At 35.0% G+C, this 25070-nt stretch overlaps 4 protein-coding genes and 1 long non-coding RNA gene across 8 annotated transcripts; 3 read left to right on the plus strand and 2 right to left on the minus strand.

The window, feature by feature from the left end:
* LOC18595104 (beta-amyrin 28-oxidase) lies at positions 967–3229 on the plus strand. The gene is made up of 3 exons (XM_018122530.1): positions 967–2247; positions 2341–2528; positions 2632–3229. The coding sequence occupies exons 1-3, from the start codon at positions 1290–1292 to the stop codon at positions 2926–2928; spliced, it is 1443 nt and encodes a 480-aa protein (XP_017978019.1). The 5' UTR covers positions 967–1289; the 3' UTR covers positions 2929–3229.
* On the minus strand, positions 5451–10506 carry LOC18595105 (small nuclear ribonucleoprotein-associated protein B). Of its 2 annotated transcripts, XR_001928541.1 has the most exons (3): positions 9494–10506; positions 6749–6790; positions 5451–5785 (listed from the first exon to the last, which is right to left on the minus strand). XR_001928541.1 is itself a non-coding variant. In XM_018123654.1 (2 exons), exon 1 carries the CDS (start codon positions 10380–10382, stop codon positions 9507–9509), a length of 876 nt encoding a protein of 291 aa, XP_017979143.1. In that variant the 5' UTR covers positions 10383–10506; the 3' UTR covers positions 5451–5785; positions 9494–9506. The 2 variants fall into 2 exon arrangements, 1 of the variants encoding a protein (XP_017979143.1); XM_018123654.1 differs by lacking the exon at positions 6749–6790.
* Positions 6797–9187, plus strand: LOC108662611. 2 transcript variants are annotated; one of them, XR_001928543.1, is made up of 3 exons: positions 6797–7601; positions 7776–8173; positions 8256–9187. It is a non-coding gene; the product is annotated as an uncharacterized LOC108662611 (long non-coding RNA). The 2 variants fall into 2 exon arrangements; XR_001928542.1 differs by having other exon boundaries at positions 6797–7396.
* On the plus strand, positions 11686–16195 carry LOC18595106 (coatomer subunit epsilon-1). Its single transcript, XM_007022917.2, has 7 exons — positions 11686–11949; positions 12036–12125; positions 12234–12385; positions 13671–13806; positions 13895–14050; positions 14441–14520; positions 15847–16195. Exons 1-7 carry the CDS (start codon positions 11776–11778, stop codon positions 15938–15940), a joined length of 882 nt encoding a protein of 293 aa, XP_007022979.2. The 5' UTR covers positions 11686–11775; the 3' UTR covers positions 15941–16195.
* On the minus strand, positions 16640–23134 carry LOC18595107 (UDP-arabinose 4-epimerase 1). 2 transcript variants are annotated; one of them, XM_007022919.2, is made up of 10 exons: positions 22963–23134; positions 21882–22037; positions 21359–21483; positions 20637–20750; positions 20419–20526; positions 20227–20318; positions 19117–19258; positions 18875–18969; positions 18209–18338; positions 16640–17274 (listed from the first exon to the last, which is right to left on the minus strand). In XM_007022919.2, exons 2-10 carry the CDS (start codon positions 21940–21942, stop codon positions 16903–16905), a joined length of 1239 nt encoding a protein of 412 aa, XP_007022981.1. In that variant the 5' UTR covers positions 21943–22037; positions 22963–23134; the 3' UTR covers positions 16640–16902. The 2 variants fall into 2 exon arrangements, with proteins under 2 accessions (XP_007022981.1, XP_007022982.1); XM_007022920.2 differs by lacking the exon at positions 22963–23134 and adding an exon at positions 22710–22817.

A 25070-nucleotide genomic window follows, 5' to 3' on the forward strand; every position in this document is an offset into this window, starting at 1 on the left:
GAATCATCATTCTTTCTAACTAACATAATTAAATAATTGTATTTAATTTTGATGTTAAATAAAGATGTGGATTTTAATTCTTATCCGAACGTCTCAATCGTTAAAAGAGTTAAAACATATTAACAAATTGAAATAAAAAATATCGAACAGAAGAGATTTACAAATTAAGAGAGAGCAATTCCCCGATTGGATTTTGATATTAAAGATACAAATTTTGGTTTTTTTTATAAACACTTCAATCGTGAAAAAATTAAAACGTGTTTGTGAATCGAATTTGAAGACAGTGTGAACAGGTGAGATTTACGAGTAAAGAGAAACCAACTTCCTATTACATAATAGTCTTAAGAAAAATCAAGAAGGAAAGAAGCGAAGCTGACAATTAGTTGCAGAAGGGACAGTAATCCTCCACGAGGACCACAGGAAGAACATGTGGTATCCATGGCGTACTAATCGTTTTGAATACTGAGAGGAAAGTCATCAAAATGATAATTACTGCTGAATTATTCATAGTCATTTTATTTTCCATGAGTTTCAAATGACCACTTCAACTCTTAGAAATTCTGAATAATATTCTACGAGTTTGCTATCACGAGTTAATTACATAAATAATAAACTTTTAACTTAATCTCATGAACTTGATTCAATTAATCCGAAATCGAATTCGATTATAACTCAATAATATATTATCATGAATCTTCTTTAATTCTTTCGACAAAACATCGAAAAAAAATCATATAATATATACATATATATATATATATATATATATTTTTTTTAAGATAAGAATTACAACACCTTTTATTCTTTGTGATTGAGATTGAGTTTGGACGGGTGGGTTACTTTTCTTGTTTGGGCACAACTGCTGCTGTGAGTGGGGTTGGTGATGAGTATTACTCAAGTGCTTTTAAATGAAGTCAAAATAAGAGTACTTTAAAAGCTAGCTTTCATGGGGATGCAGTAGGAAGGCAATGGAAATTGGTTTGAGCTTGCCATCAGGGTGGTAATTTCGTTTTCGAGTTTGAAACCCAATCCTCCCCCCATAGTCAAAATTTCAACATTAATGCAGCTGTGCTTCATTCTTGACGACTTTGCAAACGTTCCAATTACGATGTTACTGAAAGACAAAACTACATTAATCTCTTAATTTAATAATAGGTGTTCATGCCAGTGTACGTCTTACGTAGGATTACTGGGGCAATCCTGGTTCGGGACTATATAACTCAACACGTTTCACTGCCTAAATCCCCACCACATTCGTTTCCCAAAAGCAGAAACCCACCACCATCACCATGGAGCTCTCTCTTGCTGTTTTGCTTGCTCCTATTGTTGTCACAGTTGTTGTTGTTGTCGTCGTCTTTGGACTCGGAGCCAGGCCTAGATCTAGTACTAGCAGCGGTGCCAAAGACCTTCCCCCAGGGAGCTTGGGGTGGCCTGTCATGGGTGAAACTCTTGAATTCCTGTTTGGGAAGCCGGAAAAGTTTGTGTTTGATAGGATGAAGAAGTACTCTCCTCATATTTTCAAGACCAAGATTCTTGGGGAGGAAACTGCTGTCATATGTGGTCCTGAAGGACACAAGTTTCTTTTCTCCAATGAGCAAAAGCTCTTCACAGCTTTCCGACCTCACTCGATGCAGAAACTATTCCGCTCTTACCAGGCTGCTGCACCAGTTCAGATTGCCAGGGATGCTGAGGCAAAAATTTTGCGGTCTCCAGGATTCTTGAAGCCTGAAGCACTGGTGAGGTATTTGGGGAAAATGGATTCCATCACTCAGCAACAGATGGAGAAATACTGGCAAGGCAAAGATGAAGTGAAGGCCTTCGCTCTTGCTAAGACCCTGACCTTGACTCTCGCATGTCGTTTCTTCTTGGGCATCGATGACCCTGAGCGTATCTCTAGGCTCGTTACCAACTTTGATGATATTACCTTGGGGATGCATTCAATACCTGTGAACTTTCCAGGGACAATTTTTTACAGAGCGAACAGGGCGGCAGCTGCTATCAGGAAGGAGTTAAGAGAAGTTATAAAGGAGAAGAAAACTGCCATGGCGACAGGAGCACCTATGCAGGACATACTTTCCCATATGATTGTGGCCACTGACCCGTCCGGAAAATACATGCCGGAGGCTGAGATTGCTGATAAGATTATGGGGTTGCTGGTTGCAGGGTACAGTACTGTGGCTACTGCTATGACTTTCTTCATGAAATACGTTGGAGAGAGGCCTGACATCTATGACAAAATCTTAGCAGGTATATACATCAAAACAACCACTTTCATTCTTATTTACTCGCATAAAATTGATTTGTCAGGTTCTAATTATTGTGAATGTTTGAAACGTGCAGAGCAATCAGAGGTTGCAGCTGCCAAAAAGCCAGGGGAGCTCTTGGATTGGGATGACATACAGAAGATGAAGTATTCATGGAATGTATTGTACGAAGTCATGAGACTGACACCTCCACTTCAGGGAACTTTCAGGGAAGCCCTCACAGAGTTTACTTATGCTGGTTTCACCATTCCAAAGGGATGGAAGGTATGTCCGCTAGTATGTGATAATCTAGATCAACATGACCGAGTTAGCAAACAGCCAACCACGACTAATCTCCACGCTGAACAATCAATATCTTTTCCTGCAGGTATATTGGACAGTTAGCACAGCGAACAGGAACCCAGAATTCTTTCCAGAACCAGACAAATTTGACCCTTCAAGATACGATGAAGGAAATACTTTTCCCCCATTCACATTCGTTCCATTTGGAGGTGGACCTCGGATGTGTCCAGGGAAAGAGTACGCTCGACTGGCCATACTCACATTCGTGCACAACGTTGTGAAACGGTTCAAGTGGGAGTTGGTGGAGCCAAAGGAAAAGATCATTGGAGATATGATGCCAACACCAGAAAAAGGGCTCCCCATTCGCCTTCGGTGTCACTAGGCTGGCGTCTAAAAGCTCTCTCCTTTTGATTCTAAACATACAAAGAGACTTTTCTCATTTAACTAATAAAGTTGTAGCTATGGGACCATTCTCCATATATAGTTTTAGCCTAAGAGGCTCCCAAACCCTATGGCTTTTTCCCTTCTTTTTGTTGAAATCGTTGTCTGTCTGTCTTTCTTTATGTTAAAATGGTTGAGCCACAAGATATGCTGTATCTTCTTTGCCATAAAGCCATATTTTAGGTTTACCAAAGTCAGATTGCAGCCCTTCACATTGAACAAATGTTTTTAGTTACTGTTAAGAGTTGACTTACTCTACTACTACTAGTTACAGAGAATCTAAGCCATAAAAGAGATGTGCAATTTCTTCTAAAGTTAAAACCAGAAATCTATTGTCAGATACTGCACCATTGGTGGTCCCAAAACCTGGACCCATGATGAAAATATTTGGTTTGGCTCTGGTTAAAGCCACCTTTGATTTGACCATAATGCCCTCTTTCAACTTGTTCACTCCAATATTTGACTGTGTATTCCTTGTTTGCCCATTACGATTGGCTGCGCGCAATAAGCAAGTTGGAAGGGTGAAAGGTGTAAAGGATCTCAAGGTCAAACTGAACAAATCCCAGCAAATCAAGTGAATATTCTTTGGATATGTGTTCACAACACTTGTATAAATACATTGCACTGATCAATGGTGTATATATATACAAGCCTTTCATGAAGAAACCTTTGCAGGTATATTGGAGGGTTAGCACAACAAACAAAAAACCCAGAAAGATTATGAGCAATGGAGATGGAGGTAGGATGAAGGACTTTCAGTAGTAGCAGTACTAACAACTCGGTGAAAAGATTCAAGTGAGGGTGATGGGAATGATGGCATGTCCCAAGTCTCATGCATCTCCTGTCCAGAAGAGATCGTTGGATCTTAAATTATAAAAATAAGGGTTTTTCTCTATTGAGTAGGTAACAATAAAATCAAAATTTTACATGAGAGATAATTAAAAAATAATTATATAAATTATAAATTTACATATTTTAAATTTTATACATATAATAATAAAAAAATAAAAAATTGAGAGATTATCAATCCTTATCTCAACCACTACTTCGACTGTGTCATTGATAATTGATATATTTTTTAATTAAAAATATAAGCACATGGTAAATAAATCCCAACCTAATTTTAGGTGCCTCCCTTTTCTTCTTTGTTTAACATGGTGGTGTCCTATCCTTGGATTAGAAGCAATCAAAGCATCACCCTGGTGGTGTAGTGGTGCCAAAAAAAGTCATTGTTCATAGCTACATCCACCTTCAAATTTACTGCTCTCTCATTTTCACATTCTAAGTAAATAATAATAATAATAAAAAGTAGTACATTACTTATTTCTCCCCCCAACCAATGCCCAACCTTTCTTTTGCAAATGAATATGTCAAAGTAATTATTATTATAATTAAAATCATTTACCAGCTGTAGTAGCACAAATCATATACAGTAATGTCCTTTATTAGTTGGAATTAAAGACTAGCTATAGGAAAATTCAAGTGGAATCTGACTTTTTATTCGGCAAAAGTACCATATCTGATCCTAATGCTAATTTTCTGAGGTTTATTAGAGAACTATTTAGTCGAGATTAGAATTGTTCACTATCTCACGTTCATCATGAAACTAATCAACCTGTCAATTGAATGACCACCCATCATAAAAATTTAGATTTAAATTTACATATTTTTTATGTTCCTTCTGATAGTATTGTTGCATGTTTAGTTATAAAACTGTCTAGGCATAACTTGACTTAAAATGATATAAGCTATATTAATTTTCCCTATAATATATATATATATATATATAAAAGATTAGCTATTAAAAATTTTTTTAGGCTCACTTATTCAAATATATGAAGATTAGAGTGAATAGATTAAATTCAATTCGATTAAAAATTGAATACTTGATTCAATGTCGATAGATATATTACATGGATTATGTCGATCAATTTTCAGTATTTGAAATTTATAATCATGTCAATAAAAAAACTAATTATTAATAATCTATTTTCAATACAATAAGTGCAGCTTAAGTTATATATTTATTGTTATAATTAAAAAAACGATTATTAATAATCAAGTGATATACTACTCAAAGTTTGGTGGCTTACGTAGCAACAATAGATCGTATGAATTCGATTTATTTTACCGATTATTTAATTCAATTTATTGATTATCATTATGTCAATCAATTTTCAGTATCTAAAATTTACAACCATATCGATAAAAAAAACTTTGATTATAAAATATATACATATAAATGTATAGTTTTTACATAAATATTATAAAAATATATATTTTATAAAATGTTGACAAATAATAATAAAACCAAACAAAACCTAAATCAATTTCGATTATTTAATTTCAAAGTATAATTCAATTTTCGAAATTAAAGGCTTGTACCAATCAAAGCATATAGAAAATGTCCTGCTACTCAATCGTTGGAGAATTTCTCTTTTTTCTTTCAAAAGAAAAAGAAAATGAAGAAAGAAATCTAGTCTTAAATGGTAAAGGCACATTCACAAAAGAAATAAGAGTAATTTTGAGGTTCAATGTCTATTGGTCAGTTAATGCTAAACCTTTTCATGGCAAAGGAACACTATGCTCACAAAACAGACTGTGCAACTACAACATGAGAACGACCTAACTACAGAAGGGGCAGAAATTTTCCATTCATCCAATCACTAATAAATTATACACTAGCTGCTGCTGCCGCCGCCAGATACTCAAGAAACAAGCTCTAAAGCCTAGTTTGTAAGAACTCTGCCATTAAATTCCAGACAAAATCCATCACAGCACCCCTATCAAACCCCTGCCTGTAACAAAACCAAGCATAATATAAACAAACTTTCACTAAAACCAGTACTATAAAATATCATATGCAAAAAATAATATATTACGTAACACAAACATCAAGAGTCACCATGCTACGAGTCAAAACATCTAGTGTAATGACAACATTTCACACAGTTAACCTTAGGGATTAACATACTGCTGTCACTGGTCTAAAGCGACAAAATATCACTAGATACTCAGAATTAGAGGTTCATATAGCACAAACTGTAGATGAGACAATCATGGTAGCAAACCACACCAATCACAATATAATGCCTCTCAAGATATTTTTAGGATATTAAGCCAATAAGGTGTTATGCCTAGCACATTTCCCTTTATGAAGCACGAGCAAATATCCAAATTTTAGTGTTGATGGTGACTGTGATTGATGGGAACTGAGATTATAGCATTCAAATGTGAACCCAAATCATACTTTCTTTATCTATAATTTTTGGATTGATGGGAGCCCAAACTCTTAAAGGATAGTGACTGTAAAGTGCTTTTCCAAATCATAATAGCAATCAAGCTGCAGTAGTTTTAGTGGATTAACATAATGCTTAATCTTCAAAAAAAAAAAATAATGCTTAAAAACCTGATGCGTGTTTCAGATACAAGGGAATCTATTGAACTGAAATTTCATTTACCAATCCAATTTTAGTTCATGTATAAGACCCCTCACATTTTCACCAAAGAGGGAAAAGATTCATGATCATGTTAACAAAATAAAAGAGAATACTCTCGTGGGTAATTTAAAACTAATTAACAGAATAGTTAGAGCTCTTGAAATCTAAGCCTATAGAAAAAAAAAAAAGGATATATTGATGCTTCAACAGCTTGAATAATTAGAAATTTGCACAAAAAAATCAAAACTAAGTTTCACATTCAAGATTTAACAGAAGACTGTCTCTCTATTACTGTAGCATAACAAGTAAATAACAAATCACCTGCTTAGTCTTTGAAACTTCAAACGATAGTGGAGAATAAACCTGAAAATTTACAAAAAAAAATTGAGGATACAAAAGGTAGTCTAGTTGATATTAGCTCTCAACTCTTCTTGTTAGGAAGTCAATTAAATGTCTACCCTTTTCTAATTTGGGGCCAAGTCTAGTTGTTTTTGTGTAATTAGATGGGGAGAAGTGAACAGCAACAGATTATACCAAGCTTACTTTAGAAATTTTTAACTTGTTTTCAAGGCATGATTGTCTTGTCCTAGGCATGACATTTTAGACCCCAAAGGATGAGTGACTGCCTAGGTTTTTTCATCTCTTATTTGTTCCCTGTTTCACATAAGTTAAACTGCTCATCACAAACTGTCCCACACCTGAAGAAACCTCATAGCACTCTTTTTTAATTTGATGTATGTCAAAAATACCATGAAAATTAGTTAGTTTCTATTTGAACATGCATATTTGATACATATTGTCCTTATGATGCGTTCTGCAGTTTAACACTCATCACAAACTTATTTTTTTTTATATGTTATTTACTATTAATATGTCTAAGTTGCTCTAGATTTGTGCAGTTCTGCAGTGAGTGCAAGTGAGGCAGCAAAGGCAGGAATCCCATTAGGAGAATATGAAAACAGTTCTCAAGTAGGTCCTAACTTTAGTCAACTGATAATTTTCCATTAATTGGGTTTTGACGGTTGCTTCTTTGTTTTACAGTTCTGCTTGAATGCTTTAATTTGTTGAACTGACAAAAACTCTTCGTCAAGCATTTCCTGTGAATTTATTTAAGCAAAATCTGTGGTAGACTGAAAAGTTTCTTCTTTGTTGTTGGGCCACTAAGCATTTACAGGTCAAAACAAACAAAAAAAATGCCATTAATTACTATTATATGATTATTTTTCTTCTGTAGAAATTAGTGCTCTACTTCTATAATTTTATTTCCAGCCTTTAGATTTTCATGGTTCTGACCTATGCTTCAAAATTCAAACTTTATTATGGTAAGAAGTAGGGTTGCTTTTTGCAGATTGATTTTGCATTTGATGATGTTGATATAATAGAGGAAAGAACACTAATTTCAGTCATTGGACGCCGAAGATTGCAAGGTGAGGAGTCCATAATCCAAGAGAAGGTGAGTCGAGTTTTGTTGTCTGTCCTATTTCCATGGCTCTCTAGGCAGAGCCATGGCGTGGAAATTTACCTGAAGACATGTAAGTACTCAAAATATTTCTTAGCATTAATGCTCTGAATTTATACAATCTAAAATTTATTCACACTCTATTTTAATTACTTCAGTCTGAAACACTTATTGCTAACTTTCACTTGCAGTTGGTGCTAAGCATGGCTGATCAGCTTGTATTCATGGTTAAAGAAGATCTATATAAATGTGGTTTAGAAGGTTCTATTCCAGTTCTAGTAGAATCTGTGAGTAGCTAAATGCATCTGCTCACTGCTACAAAGGAAGGAAAAGAATGATGAACTGATTTAACACTTATACATTTTTCAGCTCAACTGGTTGGAAACTGCTGAAGAATTGATGACCTATTTTTAGGTGATGCAGAGGTAAGCTCTTTTGAGGACAATATCTCCCATATTTTGCTATCTGTCTGTCTATCTATCTATCATCATTTGCTTTGCTTTGTGCAACTCATCTCCTACCATGCTTTGCTTTGTACTTAACGTGGTTGGGTTATTTCCTTTGGCCAAAAGAAAGAATAGTTATAAGGAGCATAACAATGTGATGTTCGTGAAGAATTTTTGTTATCTATAAGTTGATTGCAGCTGCTGAGAAGGGTGTGCAAGCATGCTTAATAAGTTTAAATATTTTCACAATTGTATATCTTTCTCAATGCTTTTCTCTTCTGTTTAAATATTAGCTCTCAACTCTTCTTGTTAGGAAGTCAATTAAATGTCTACCCTTTTCTAATTTGGGGCCAAGTCTAGTTGCTTTTTGTGTAATTAGATGGGGAGAAGTGAACAGAAACAGAATATACCAAGCTTACTTTAGCAATTTTTAACTTGTTTTCAAGGCATGATTGTCTTGTCCTAGGCATGACATTTTAGACCCCAAAGGATGAGTGACTGCCTAGGTTTTTTCATCTCTTATTTGCTCCCTGTTTTACATAAGTTAAACTGCTCATCACAAACTGTCCCACACCCGAAGAAACCTCATAGCACTCTTTTTTTAATTGATGTATGTCAAAAATACCATGATAATTAGTTAGTTTCTATTTGAACATGCATATTTGATACTTATTGTCCTTATGATGCGTTCAATAGATAAGCAAATAGCATACACTTTTCCTATCTGCAAACAAAAAATTCTATTACCCTAACAACAAAATACTTGAAAGAAAATCCAACATAGAGAAATGTTAACATAGTTCTAAAACCACCAAAAGTCTGACTAATGACTACAAAGTTAAAGGAAGATGCAAACTCAACATAATAAATACTCACAATAGAACTATTCTCTTGAAGACTCAAATAAGGCAACAACCGGATAAACATATCGAATGAAGAAAACCTGCATTTTACTCTTAAGAAAGCTTGCTTCACAAATGACTTAACTAGTCCTAGTTACTCTTACCCACCAAATCATATGAACTCAACAGGATCCCAACAGCACAAACCACTTAAGCCTACAAGGCAAAAATCTTAAAAATCATTTATTAGCAGCAAAATGTTATTAACCCTTCCAGCATTATAGAAACTAAAGCCATCAGAAGCTCAAATATGCCATACCAAATCAAAATCACTACTGCTGCTGATTCTGCTGCTGATTTTGAGGATTTGGTGGAGGTGGCATTCCTGGACGTGGTGGTCCAAAAACAGGAACAGCACCAGGAGGAGGAGGCATTCCAGGCCGTGGTGGAGGTGGAGCAGGCATTCCAGGCCGTGGAGGCGGTGGAGCTGGAGGTCCTCTCATCATTGGTCCTGGAGGTGGAACCATCGGCCTCTGACCATATTGAGGTGGCGGCACTGGGAACTGCTGAGGAGGTCTTACTCCAAAAGCCGGAGGCGGTACCTGAGGAGGTGGGCCACGTGGCATCTGAGGTGGTTGCGGTTGTCCCGGGTAAGCGCCAGGTGGCATTTGCCCAGGGGGACGGATCACGGGTGGAGCTCCACCAGCAGGAGGGTAAGTCATGGGAGGAGCGGAGAGCTGCGGAACAGGTGGTCGAGACATCTGGGGCTGCATCATCCCGGGAGCAGGACCTCCAACACCACGAACAGGGCCAGCAAGACCAGGCTGGGCCTGAACAAGTGGCCCAGTGGGGATCCCACGGCCAGCAGCACGACCAACACCAGGGCCAGGGACAGCATTAGCGGAAGCAGCCTTGGAACGAGACTCTTCAGGAGGAGGAGGACCCTCGACGGTCATGGAAATAACCTCTTCGCCACGGAGAAGAACAAGGCCAAGGGTTCGACGGTCTTCGCGTTCCTCGTTGGTGTTCGAGTTCTTCTTTCCTTTAGCAGGAGGAAGCTTGCGGAACTCCTCGCAGTCGCCGAGCACGAGATTCATGTGGCGGTCGAAGGCCATGAATTTGCCGACCAGTTGGCGCCCGTCTTGGATGGTGACCCGCATCCGGTAGTTGATGAACTGAAGCATTTTGGAACTCTTGGACATCGACATTGTTGCGATTTTGGAGTGCAGAGGACGATGAGAATGGGAATGGGAATGGAAATGGAAGATAGATTTCTAGGGTTTTGATTTCTCAAGCGGGAGAGATGGAGGGAGTGACTTTCTCTTTTTGACCCGCGCCCATGGTCGGCCCTCTTATTCACTTCAAAAAATAAATGGGCCGGAAAGATAGATAGACCCAATAACTTGTTTGGATGTCCGAAAAGTATTTTTTTAATTGATCATTTTATTTTATAAAAAATAAAAATAAAAAAGCAACCAAATAAAGAAAAATAAAAGGTCAAAAATTTAATTACATGGAAAAAACTATGTGAGGCTATAATTGAGAGATAAGATTATTAGGATGTAAAATACGTAACTAAATACATTATGTTTCAAAATTATGCATTTTGTTAATCACATTTTAAGATATGCTTACGATATAAATAACTCGGCCAATGGTTTGAGAATTATTCAAAAATCCAAAACAAAATGACCGAACGAAAAAATTTGACAATAGAAAATATAATTATTAATTTGTCTTTAATTGGTTCAATAAAAATTCAAAACTTTGCTAAAATATTTCTCAAGATTTAAAATTGGTAAGGTTCTTTCAAATTAAATCAAATTTTACTACACTTAGTATCGAAGAGGCAAAGAATAATAAAAAATCTTTACATTTTTTGCATAAAAAATGTAATTTCAATAATAAAACTCAATAATGGTAAAAAGATATCTATCTATATAAGGATCTAGGTTTAATTGCATATTTAGATTTTCAAATCTTTAATCTTTAGGTTTAGAGTTTCACTCTACTTCTCCATTGTTTTATTCAATTTTATAAAATTGATCAAAACAAATATAGATAAGCACACACATATGATATAATTTAAATAAAGCTTTATTTATATTTTTTGTGATTTTAACTTTTCTTACATGATATATTGTGATTTTTTTTCAAATAATATTTTATAAATAATTTATATTCTCACAAGAGATTATGTTATGTTTTAATTTTAAATTGCAAAAATATCTGTAAATATAAACAAATAAATTAACTTTAAATTAAAAATATTTTAATAATTTTATTAAACAAAATTAACACATTCACAAGGCGTTAAATGGAAAAAAGATATTCATTGACGGCTGATTGAGAAAAAAAAAATCACAGGATGCTATCTGAAAAAATTAAAACTACAAGGGTTGTAAATAGAGTTTTCCCAACAACATATATAGGAATATTTTAAGCTTAGAAACGGCACCGTTTTATGAACAATTTTCGTGACAAGCCCCGTTGCCGTTTGTATAAAAGTGGTGTACATTAAAAAGAAATGAAGAAATAGTTAGACGTGAAAACTGAAAAAAGGAAAACCATTGTTGAGATCTAAGGTAAAGGAAGAAAGAAATGGCGGCAGCAGCAGCAGTTCCAGATCACTTGTTCAATTTAAGGAACAATTTCTACTTGGGTTCGTATCAGGCCGCCATCAACAACAGCGATCTTCCCAATCTCTCCACCGATGACGCCGTCGAGCGCGACTGCCTCGTTTACCGCTCTTACATCGCTCTCGGCAGCTACCAAGTACGTTAAACCTTCCCCCCCCCCCCCGTTTTTACTTTTATTTTATTAAATTTCTTCTTGTTTTCTAAAAATTTTACAAATCTCAGTTGGTGATCAATGAGATCGACTCCTCTGCTGCTACTCCTCTCCAAGCCGTTAAATTGCTGGCTCTCTATCTCTCCAACCCTCACGAGAAGGTTCATTCTTTTTAGATCTGCCTTCTTTTTATTTGGTTATAGAAAAGATCTGCGAGAAAGTATGGGGAAAAGAGGATGTTTGATTGATTGATGGTTATTGCGTTTTAGGAATCGACGATTTCGAGCTTGAAAGAGTGGTTGTCAGATCCAGCAATTGGAAACAATGCCATCTTAAGGTTGATTGCTGGAATCATTTTCATGCATGAAGAAGATTATAATGAGGCTCTTAAACACACCAATGCTGGTGGCACCATGGAACTGTGAGTTGTCCCGTTCAAGTTCAACTTCATTTATGCTTGCATTCTATTCTATGATGCGTGTGTCATAGAATAATATCAAATTTTGCTTCTTTATTGAAATTGCATGATTTGGCTAGATTTCACTGAATTTTCCCTCCTAGGAACCGACTTGCTTGGACTGACTGCATAATGACCTTTTAGATATTCTCTTTACTTTCTTTCTAGGTAATTTGGAGCCTTCTATGGTTTCACAGCACAGATTTAGCTCTCACTCCGTTGTCCCGCTCGAATATATACCTCAGAAAATGCATTATGGAACAATAATAAAATTTATGGGTTATCTAAGAACTACAGTAAACTCATTAGGCTCTTGTATGTTGCAGGTGATTTCTACCTGCTTAAACTATATATTTAGATGAAATATAGGATTATAATTATTCTCTCTCGTCTGTGTTTGTTTTTGAGAATAGTTCGTTTAAAATAACAACATGGAGTATTTACCGTTTCAAGCTTTTGATACCCTGGTGCTAAAGAAGGAATAATTTTGTCAATAAGCCAATTATACGAAAAACCTAAAAGTCATGGTAAAACCCCGCAATGGTGGTTCTGAGTCACCTAGCCATTATCAGCCTGTACAAAACATTTTATCAAAGTGCTTATGTTTAGTGCATATTGCTCATGCTTCATCACCACAAGATTTTCTCTAACTGCTTCTGTATTGTCTTTGCAAGTTGTAGTTTGTGCTGTTATCCTGATACCTTGGGGATCTAATTGGCTGAGATGCTGCGTTGGATAGACTTACACTGACCTCTTTTTGATTTTAATCTTAAAAGCCATTTTGATGAAAGATAAATAGTAATTTAATGAGGTCTAAAGCTAGTGATAGTACGATATTTGTTGCTTTTAGGTGACTGGATATGGCTACCATGTCCACCATTTTCTCTAGAGCAGACATTATTGTCTCTGTTTAGTTTGCTTTTTAATCATCTACACTGTTTATTCCATCTTCTCTACCAATTGAATGAAAATCACATGCTCAAATTTGTGTGGCAACTGTTAGCTTAACATTGTATCAGATGAAGTTTTCTTGCTTAAAAGTTGATGTCAAGTTATTTTATAAAATTTTTGGGGGAAAATACTTATGGAGGTAATTTATGAGTTGATGTCCAATTCCTATGCTTATGTTCTTTCTAGTGACTTCAACTCAATCTTTCAACTGCCAAAGCAAAATCTGCAACTTGTATTTTTACTAGTAAATTGGATACTGTGATGCATCTCCTGAAGTCATCTGGTTTGCTGTATTTAGGCATGCATTGAATGTTCAAATATTCATCAAGATGCACCGGTCAGATTATGCAGAGAAACAGCTAAGGGTCATGCAGCAGATTGATGAGGACCATACACTGACTCAACTAGCAAATGCATGGTTGAATCTAGCAGTGGTACGGAATATTTTTCATTTTAATAATCCTATTAGTGAGAAACCATATGATGCAGGATGCTGTAATGGGTGTTATTCTACCCTTTCAGGGTGGTTCAAAGATACAGGAAGCGTATCTGATTTTCCAAGATTTCTCTGAGAAATATCCAATGACCGGACTGATCCTGAATGGGAAGGCTGTCTGCTGTATGCACATGGGAAACTTTGATGAAGCTGAAACGCTGTTGCTTGAAGCACTTAACAAGGCAAGTTTGAACTGTGGATACTTTTTTATTTTGTTAAGACTTAAACATATTATTTGTCAATTATTTTGGTGTTGTTTAGAGCCCTGTGTACAGTGCTAACCACAGTCAATGTGTTTCACGATCATAAATTACTGTGTTTTCAATCTTGGTATCCATTAAGTTTCATGGTGTAAATGTAACCTCTGACTGACACCAAATCATATTGAATTTGACTCTTAGCTTTTCCTAGGGTTTTCTCCTAGCCTCTTATGTTCCTGTCAATTTTCAAGTTTTTGATCGATCGCGACACTGAATATTTCACACTCCCAAGTTTTATTGCTGCATTGCAATTAGTTGGTTTGTTTCTTTTCAAGATTTTATGTAATAAGGGTCGGTTGTCAATTGATATAGGATGCAAAGGATCCTGAAACTCTGGCCAACCTGGTTGTATGCAGTCTTCACCTTGGTAAATCATCTTCACGTTACCTAAGGTAAAGTATCTACTTATATCCTTTATCTTCCTGCTCCTTTGTTTTTTTTAAATAATTGAACTCTCACTTATCCATTTGGATAGTTGACAAGTGTTATACATTTTTTTAAGTGCACTCCATAATATTGTGGTCATAGCTAGTTTAGCCAATCTAAAAAGAGTACATCATGTTCAAGAGTTTGGCAGCTAGATTAATGAGATCCTATACATAAAAGGAGTTCCCATTTATTTTATTTACGTTAGCATGTTTTTTGGCTGTCTATGTTCCTGTCAGATATGTAGAGCACTACAAGCAGAACAAATCTCAGCACCAACTAGCTAAACTCCAAAGTTACTAGTCTTGACTGCCTGTAGGAAACAAATATTAGTCAAGTCTTTAAAAAAACTCCACTATTCTTTTCATTAATCGCCACTGTCCTTATATCCATTGAAGTTTTCTGAAGATATATTTGGTTTCATGTATTTCCTTTTTTGAGAACCTGAGGTAAGGCTAAAAAATATCGCAATTCTGTAGCTTTAGATGAATTGGTGTTTGCTGGTACTGAGCTGAACTTTGCTTATCAATCTACTACTAGAAAAACTAGCTTTGTCTCTTGGCCAGTGGAAAGGTGCATTTTCCAGGCTCCTAACTACGCATGATGAAAACTGATGGTACTACCTTGAATCACTTTGAAATATCAATAGACGTTTTTTAAAAAAATAAATAGGTTGGGCAAAACATGATTCTATCTTTTGACCTCCTTTTTGGTGGAGAGTTGTGATTAGCATTGAGGCAATACCTTATTCACTGATAATGGACTTTTAAGGTAGTGCGCCATACCTTATGCTTAGAGAACACTCCAATTTGCATTGTGAAGAACATATTGGGTCCACATGCAAATCACCCATGGTGCAGCTTACTCCTGCAAAGCGGTGAATGGTTACACAATAGTATTACCATGGCCAAATACAGTAAGTGAGGGGAGTTTCATTCGTGTCCCTGATATTCAATTGAGTTGAAGCGCTTTTATTCTAAACCTAAAAGTGCAAAGTTTATTGTAGCTTGTAGAATATGGAAAATAGTCCTATTCTTGTAACTGAAATGCACTTTAGTGGGATTGTCTATACTCGCGATGCATTCATTGTTAAGTGCATCTTCGTTATTATTTGTGGGGTATTCATGTACGCTTACCATGCAAAACTGCTTATTCCACTACACGGGTAAACTAACTAATTCTTTTGCAGCTGTATCTTATTTTCGCTACTCTGCTATTCTAAACTTAATCGAGGTGCCATGTTAATTCTTTTGAAAAATGATCCTAATTCTGACCCTACGATTACTTTGCAGCCAACTGAAGCTCACACATCCAGAGCATGTTCTTGTTAAACGTGCATCATCTGCAGAAGACAGCTTTGAAAGAGCAGTGCAATCAGTTGCTTGAAGATGTCAAGTTAGTTTTCGATAAAAGGTCATCGGTGCCTATTCACAATTGTTATTGCTATTCTTTTGGGTTTTGTAACCTACCGGAATATATGATCGATATGAGGTCTGTCGAACTAAAAGGTCCAAACCTTTAACTAGAATGGTATTTTTTTGGGTATTGTTGGATAAGGTACATTATATATAGTAAATGTTTCTATTACATTTCACCTGTTTCATATGATCTAATGAAAACATGTCTACATTTTCGTCGTAATGGTAGTACTGGCAACTTGTCTTAGTCTTCTTCTATAAAGGGTACTTCTAAACGTTGGGATTATATGATTATTGCCAATGCTGTGTTCATGAGATATATCTTCACCATGAAGAGTTGTAAATTACATAGATTGTGTACTAAAAGATATGTGAATATTTAAATGTTTACATCATCGTAGGGACAACCAACATCACCTATTAGTTGTGTAAACTCAAAAGTTTGATCAACTATTTTGTTAAATCCATGGTCAGGACAAGAGATGTAGATGAAGTTTACTCTTTCTTTCAATTTTCTCGAAGAAAAACCGGAACGAACTACCATGTTTTTCCGAGATCAATAGACTGTGACATGTTAATTTTTATTAACAGGGATTTCAGTAGGCACAAAGCCAGCATTATTGAATATATTGGTAATGAAGCAGAAAAGAAAACAGGAGCAAAAGAATTGATAGAAGCTATACCTGAGCCTGAGCATCATATTATTAAACTATCATTATCTCTTCAAATACAGATATAATGAATTGGCTGCTCCCTATAAACTATCCGAATAATGTAATAGCAAAGGGAAAATTTTCATCTCAAATTTTTCTTCCCCTCTTCTAAGTGACAGGTAGAAGAAAAGCCCGGCTGGAAATCGGAGCCGGTCTGGGGGTCTGCGTTAGCCTTTTGCTATAAAATGCTGTGAAACTATTTGAGAAACCAATCACCCTAAGAGGATCCATATCCATCACGATGTGCCTTTTGCCATCTCCATGCAGTCTGCAAACTCTTCTGGAGTTCGGTATGTTGAGCTGTCCAATTCAGCTCAAGCCTGATCTTAGTTGGATCACTGAAAACTTCGGCATAATCTCCAGGTCGGCGGGGAAGGTAGTCGACTTTGATGTCCACCCCTGTGGCTTTCTTGCATGCCTCCACAAACTCCTTCACTGATCTACCTCTTCCAGTGCCAACATTGTAGATTCCGACTTTGCGGGGTTTTGCCTTCTGAAGAGCTTTCACATGAGCATCAACCAGGTCGGTAACATCTATGTAATCACGTATGCAAGTGCCATCATGTGTTTTGTAGTCTGTTCCCTTGACCTGCAAGAGAGCCCAAAAAACCAGATCAACAAATAAGAATTTAATAGTAGAATATAAGTCACTGAATGCCGCCAAGGTGTAGCTCGAGTTGTTCATGGAAATTTTGGACAATGTACAAAATCAAATTACCAAAAAGCTTAAAGACTTCATCTTGCCATTGTGCACTGAACTAATAAAGGCACAACCATGGACATGTGGATGACAGGTCTGATAACATTACATAATAGTTACAAGTATAAAGACAACATGCAGACAGCACATACCATATTCAATTGAAAAGTATGCTTGTAATAAATAATACACAAAGTTTATTCTATCATACATTTAATGACCTTTGTCAAATGAAAAGGCAATCATTGTTAAACATGTGAAATGACAGATAATTCTTCATTCAGTCCAGGTCTTCCAAATCTTTCATGAGCTCAATATTTTGCCTAAAGTATTAGGCAGATGAAGGGTTCAGAATGCAAAGATATTGTCAGCAGAAAAATATATATTATATAATCTAAGGTCAAAGCATCCAGTTCTGCAAAATCATCGTCCACATTATAACCATTCATCAAAATTTCCCTAGCAGTTTGTACTTAATTTTTTATTCACTCTTGAGACCACCATCAATTTGATTGAGCCCATACTAGTAAGACCATCGGTTTAGTAGCCTTCTTTGCACTTCCTCATGGGCAGGAAGAGAATAATATTGCCAAAATTATCCAACTATACATCAACGCCCTTTAAAAAAAGGCTGCTGCTGCTACTCTCCATGATTAAAAAATTAACAGCAGAACTTTCAATAAGATCTGCAGTATAATATCTGTCAAACTGTTATATAAATTGCAGTATAACTAGTTACTCAATTCTTGACCCCAAGTTTAGCTAGAAATACTAAGCAATCACTAAAGATGAACAAAGTCAAGGGGTTAAAGGAGTAGCCTACCTTTAGACCAGGAATGATACCACGAGCTGCATCAAAACAAGCACCTGAAATTCGTCCATGCTCACGCAACTCAGGTCTGGGAGCCTCACCTAATCTTCCTTCAGGATCTGACCCGATCACATTGAAGTATCTGAAAGTTATTCACCCAAAAATATATGAATTCATAACCACTGGCAATTTTTTTGTAATTCTCAAATTTTTAATCTGCGGAAGGAAAAATAAGAAGGAAAAGCATATTGTTCGACTATTTCTGGTCAGAACCCTACACATTGAATATGGGACATGGAGTTCTTTGGGGTCTTCAGATGTCACTAATCCTAAATTTGTGATTATAATGATCTGAATTAAGCAAGCTTCTAAGCTTCATTTTGCCTATGATCTAGAAATACAAAAGTATATGTCTCATACTTGCAGTTGTTAACTGGCAGAACAATCACAACTTAACAGATCCACACCCTCCAATTACAGACGAAGTATAAAATCCACAAGCCTACACAAATACTTAGTTTTGGACGAAGACGTGGAAGACTTATGTGATTTTGTTAAAGTACTAAAATTATGCATGTTGAGATAAAGAAAACAGACAAGTAAGAACACCATACCAAAGAAAAAGTAAAAAGCATTACCAAGATTCTCAAAACTTCTAAAAGGAAACTAAATACAAACCTTAGGATCATAACTGCCATGTTTGAATTCTTACAGAAATCCAGGATGATATCTTCCGCCATCTTCTTAGCCTTTCCATATGGATTGATTGGAACCTGACGTTATTCCACAAAAAAGGTCAGTTGCCTGCTATTATAACCACATGTAAATCGAAAACAAGTTGTAAAGTTCAATCCTTTATTCAATGGCCTTAAACAGAAATTTCAAAAATAATTAAGCATAAAACCAAGTTTGAAACTTGCCTGTGGAGTTTCTTCAGTGATTGGCATCTTTTCAGGCTCCCCATATGTGGCACATGTACTAGAATATATCAATGTCTTAACACCATGAGCAGCCATCGACTCTAAGACCACCAAGGTGTTAGAAGTAATGTTGTGATAGTATCTGTACATCATGGCCAAACACACCATAGAGAACATCAATTTGGATACTACTTTATATATTATAAATGAAATATTTCAAACAATACTTAAGTAATCATCATGGGATGACTTTTCTCAACCACAGATCCAGAGGTCAATCTTAATAGACTCTGATGGATTCAATTCCCCCCTAATTCACAACAGCAAAGTTCAACAGATACTGATGGCTTTTCCCCTTAACAATAGCATCTAAACATAGTGATTTTTTATGGTGGAGTTAATTCAAATAATAAAAGGAGATTTGAATGGTTATGATGTCAGTGGCACTAGCAGTGCCTGTAGTTTAGCAGATAGCAGCAGCAAAGGTAGTAGCTGAATAGCACAGTTAGTAAGAAGAAAGCACTCAGAAAGAAATCGGACAACAATTTGCAAACCCCCCATTCCAAAGTCAATTTCTTATTCATTTTGAACCATTAGGTTAAGATACAGAAAGGGCACTAGAAAATTTTGAAGTCTTTATATATGGAAGTCAGGATTTAATCAAGCATACTTGGTGAAACAAATTCATCTAGAGATCCACATAAATAAAATGAATCCAACTTAAATTTCCCTCTGCAACTTGTTGACCTAGAATAGATTTTCTCTACACTGTTCTTTTGGAAAATTTTTAGCTTCATTTATAGTGCTCTCATAACTCATGGCAAGTGCAGTTAAAAAAAATTTAATAGAGTTGAGCATAGAAAATGGCACCTCTGCCATGTAATTTATAAACAAGGGCAGCACAAAGGGTTGCCATCAGCAGCACAAATGAAGTATACACTCCTTATACTCAAATCATAGCACTAAAGCTCACGGTTAAGCTCTTCAACTAAATAAGCCCTTGTCAAACTACCTATTTTAATCAGCCAAAACGGCAAAACAAGCAATCTACTTCACAGCTCATCTAACCAATATTAACTCTGCCAACCATAAATCATAAAGGAGACTTACTTGAGAGGATCAAGTGTGCTCTCCCCAACATATGCAACAGCCGCAAAGTGCATTACAGCGTCAAATGCATTTTCTGAGAATATTTTATTTACCTAAATATAAAATCAAGGAAACAGTACACCATATCCATGCTTAAATGCCTAAAAGAGATAATTCTAAAAATAATAATAATCAATTACATGAAAAGGATACAGCTTTTGCATCCCCCAAATCAGCATAAATGAATTGAAGCCTCCCAGGTTCTGGAAATAATTCTTGTAGAACCTTGACAGCGCCTATGTTTCCACGAGAAAGATTGTCCTGCCAAATTAAGAGGTAACTTCTTCCTTAAAACTAAAGACTACTCACTATGCAAAAGCTGTGAAAGACTAGAAAAGAAGATTGTTACATATCCTAAGCTAAAAACATACCACAATAGTTACACGGTATGACTCCTTCAGAAGTCGTAAAGCAGCATGTGAACCAATATAGCCAGCACCACCAGTTACGAGAACATGAGTCACACCTTCTTCATGTTGGGAGAACTAGAAAGATACAAGTCAAGAAATGGGAAAAAATATCAGAAGTTGAAACATTATATAACTTAATAACAGCCACTACTACAGAAACAACTGGACCTATTCCAAGTTTTCATATAAAGTAGCAGCATTTATAATTTTCCTTAAGTCAAAGTAAAGATGACATTAATCACATTCAAGGGCAAAGGACACATCCATAATCAAGTGAGCTGTTTAATTAAACTAAGCCTGCAGATGGAAATTACAACATGCAAAGATGAAAATGGCATAGGGTCCCGCTACAATTGCTGATGGAACCCCAAAAATATTAATCCATACATAGAAACTTTCTCAGCAAGTGAAAACAATATCTTATAGATAGCAATAATCAACAATTATTGCTATTTGTCCTTCAATTAGCAAACTAATCCAGATATCTACATGATGAACATGTGGCACAATCTTTTGATAGAATAAACTGGATATTATAGTATCACTGAGCCCCATTTTTGTATGTAAAACAGAGAACAAATAGTCACCTCCATTATCAACTTCCTCATGAATTTTAACTCAAGTACAGCATAATGCTTATTCAAAAAGAGGGAAGTAGAAGAACTAGAGATAGGATCAAGTACCCGACTTGGAGTACTGAAAGTTGGGGATTGCTTGAGCATGATAATGCATAAGGCTGTAAGGGTTGCAGCCAAAAGGATTTTTCCTACAAAATTGCTCTTCCTTTTGGGATCTGGATAATCCATGCCTACATGCAAAACAAAAACAAGAAAAATCAGCTTAGAGAATAATTTGGTCCACTATTTATATCATTAGCAGTGCATTAAAACTTAAGCAAGTCAGATACCAAAACATAAATAATTGAAGCATAAATTAGCCAAAAAAAGAACACTCAGTAACAAGTAGTTAAAAATTTGAAAGCAAAAGGTTAAAAAGAAAATACATTTCAATAAATTTCTCAGAAGAAGATGCATTATCATCTCATGCTCATTCTACCAATTGACATGAATGAGAAAAATTTAAACTTTTTAAATGAAAATGGCATGATTAAGTCCAAAAGCAACAAAAAAAAAGAAATGGCATCAAAATCATAAAACACAACTAAGCAGAATTGGCTTCAAAATTGAAGTTGAGAGAAAATCTCACCGGCAAAAGGCATGGATCTAGTAGACCTTGGTTGAATTCTTCCTCTTGCAAAATTTAGCATTTGGAAAAAAGCTTCCTACAAATTGTGTTCAGCAAGAACCAGGATTTATATCCCAATTTCAGTGATCAAGCAAAACACCCTTCCTCTGCAATGTGCTGCAAAAACGAAATGCCAAAAAAGAAAAAGAAAAACAGACAATGATTAGCACATTTCTGAGCTATTAAGAACACAATAGAGCCATAGCAGAATTATAAACAGAAAAAGGTAAAACAAAAAACAAAAATCAATTATAAATGGGCCCTCCATCGAATTTTAGAAAAAAAAAAGACAGCACAAAAGGTTGAATTCAGAAAGTAAGAAAATTTTTCAAAAGGAGAGGAAAAAAAAAACCCAGGCATATTTTCATATCCCCAATTCAAATTCTATAAGCAAAGAAGCAAGTAAGCCAGAAATTCAAGATCCAACAAAACCAAATAAGCAAGTAAAAAGTAAGAAAATTTCAAAGAAATGAAAATAAAAATTTTAAAAAAAAACTCATTCAGAATTCTTTGTCAGAGCATGTCTGCTGAAGCACTAGAATCAAAATAAATAAATAATCCAAATAAAAACAGATAATTTGATAATCAAACAATATATTATATTTTCGTCTAATCAGACACAAACCCAGTTCTGAAAACAAAGTTAGAAATCCAAATCACAGGAAAAAAAAACCCATCAACGAAATTCGATCACTCTCAAAAAAGAAAATGGGAATTCAAGAAGAAACAAAAACCAGCCTCTAATGGCGGAGCCATAATAGCAAAGAGGAAAAAAAAACTTAATTTTACCTGAAAATAAAAACAAAAGAACATTAACAAGGGCTTTAAAGGTGACCCAAAAAAAACCAAAAGAAAAAACGAAAGTGAGAGACTGCAAAAGAGCCCAAGAGGAAGAGAGCTTCAACTTGTCATCAAACGAAACGATCTAACATGGAAATTTATAATACATGCAAATATGCAATGCAAGAAATACTGAAATAAAAAAAATAAAAGTAAACCCAAGATTAAAATTAAACAAAAAACAAAGCAAAAAGAAACCCACCCCCACGATGATAAGAAACGTGAGAGAGAGAAAGAGAGGAAACGTAGAAAGGAGAAGGAGAGGAAGGGAAAGGAGAGAGCCGGTCCCGGTCTTATGGGTACGTTTGAACTTTGAATATAAGGGAAGAGAGCAATGGAGATGTTGTAGGCGGAGTTTTCTCCGTGTCCATGTTGTCAGCCATCTAAGGGAAACAAAACTACATTATTATTATTATTATTATTATTATTATAAATTAAAATATTATTAAATTTATTTTATTTTGTTTTGATTCAGTTATATTTAATTTGAGAATTATTTTCTAAGTTTAGAAATTTATTTTGAAAAAATTATATTCAATCTGAACGAAAAAATGATTTTATTCGTAGGTGTGAGTAAACGGTCGATTCAGTTAATTTGGTTATAAAATTTTTAAAGTTGAATTAACTGAATTAAGATTTTTTATTAATCACATGAATTGAACTATATGGTATAATCGATTAATTAATTTGGTTAATTTATTTAATTAATCAAAATCTCTTAATCTTGAGCGTCTTTAATAAACTCAAGCTTTTTTTATCTAATTTTTACATTTTGTTGGTATGAATAGAAAGTGATCTTAATTTGCACAAGTGAATTCAGTTACAAAATTTCTTAAAATTGAATTAATTTAATAAAAATTTTGATTAATGGAATCAACTAAACTATAACATATTGGAATTACATAATTAATTTAACTTCAGTTTTAATCAAATAATGCCCTGCATTATTGATAGGTAAATCTTTTGAAATTTTACAATTAACAAAAAATAGATTTTGCAATTAAATTTAACATTTATTTTACCATTTATTTATATAATTAATATCAAGGTAGCAATAATTTGAAGACATGTTCACATTTAGGATCATACATTGCATTGCATTCAAATTAAATATAAAAAGAATGAAAATTAATAAAATAATAAAAAATCAAATAAGTCTCTCAAAGGGCGTGAAGGGCCAATCATTTGGTGCCATTTGTCGAAAAAAAAGAGGCAAAATAAAGTAACTTAATAAAGACATTTGCCAAGGCGCGACGAATGCGGGGACTCACTACGGACTTGCCAACATGTCAGCGTCCTAGTGATTTGGGTCCCACATGTTGTGGACCCCAGTCCCGACTCTTCTCCTTCCTCTATATTTTCTGCACAACAACGACATGAACTCCCCCGGACTGAACCAATCTATCACCTTTCTTTCTTTTTATTTTTTTCCTTTTTTTATTTTTTACATTAATACCCTTCTTTATAAAGTTTTCGTTGGGTAAATTCTGTGAGCGGTACCTGACTTTTAGGTTGATTACATTTTGGTCCCTAAGTCCTTTGAATGGGTTTATTGACTTCTTCAATTGGTCAAACTCTTATTGAATTAGATACCAATATCATCATTTTCATTAATTTGACATGTGTGTCATTCCATGTCATCTTTGTTTTATTTTATTTTTACATTATCAGTCATTGTATAATTGATTTTTTTGTTAAAATTTTTTAATATCGAGTTTTATCATTTAAAATGTTGCAATTAGTTAAATTTCACAAAATTTATATATGTAAAACTACTTCATTCAAAGTTTTTACAAGATTTCTTTCATACTTTTATTAATGATAAATATAAAACAGTAAGAAGTCAAATTGAAATTTTTTAACTCCATAAAAGTTAAAATATAACAAGGTTACTGGAATGGGATGATAAGTCAAGTCCTTGGGTTAGCTTGTTCTAGTTCGACATAAGATGACCAAAGCACTTATTTGATGCCTATCTAGCTCTTCGAGACTAAAATGTGAAGTCGAATCTAACAAATTGTTGAGCAAACCCTTCAAGCCATCAAATAATAAATAAAATGAGAGAAAAAGAAAGAAAGAAACGTAACTCGATCTCGCTTGATGAACCTTAGTTAAAGATCTAGCCTTATCTTGTCCATTCAACTCGGACCCGTATTACTCATTGGCAAAGATGGGAAGCAAAGTGAAAGTTAAAAGAGTAAATTGTTTGTTTAAGAAAATAGATCATATGTAATATTAATGCTTAGATAAAAAAAATTAAAGAGAATCAAGTTGATAATGAGGTTTAAAACTTAAAAATTAACAACTTTA

Source organism: Theobroma cacao, chromosome 6, assembly GCF_000208745.1.
Source record: "Theobroma cacao cultivar B97-61/B2 chromosome 6, Criollo_cocoa_genome_V2, whole genome shotgun sequence".
In the NCBI taxonomy this organism is placed as follows: domain Eukaryota; kingdom Viridiplantae; phylum Streptophyta; class Magnoliopsida; order Malvales; family Malvaceae; genus Theobroma; species Theobroma cacao.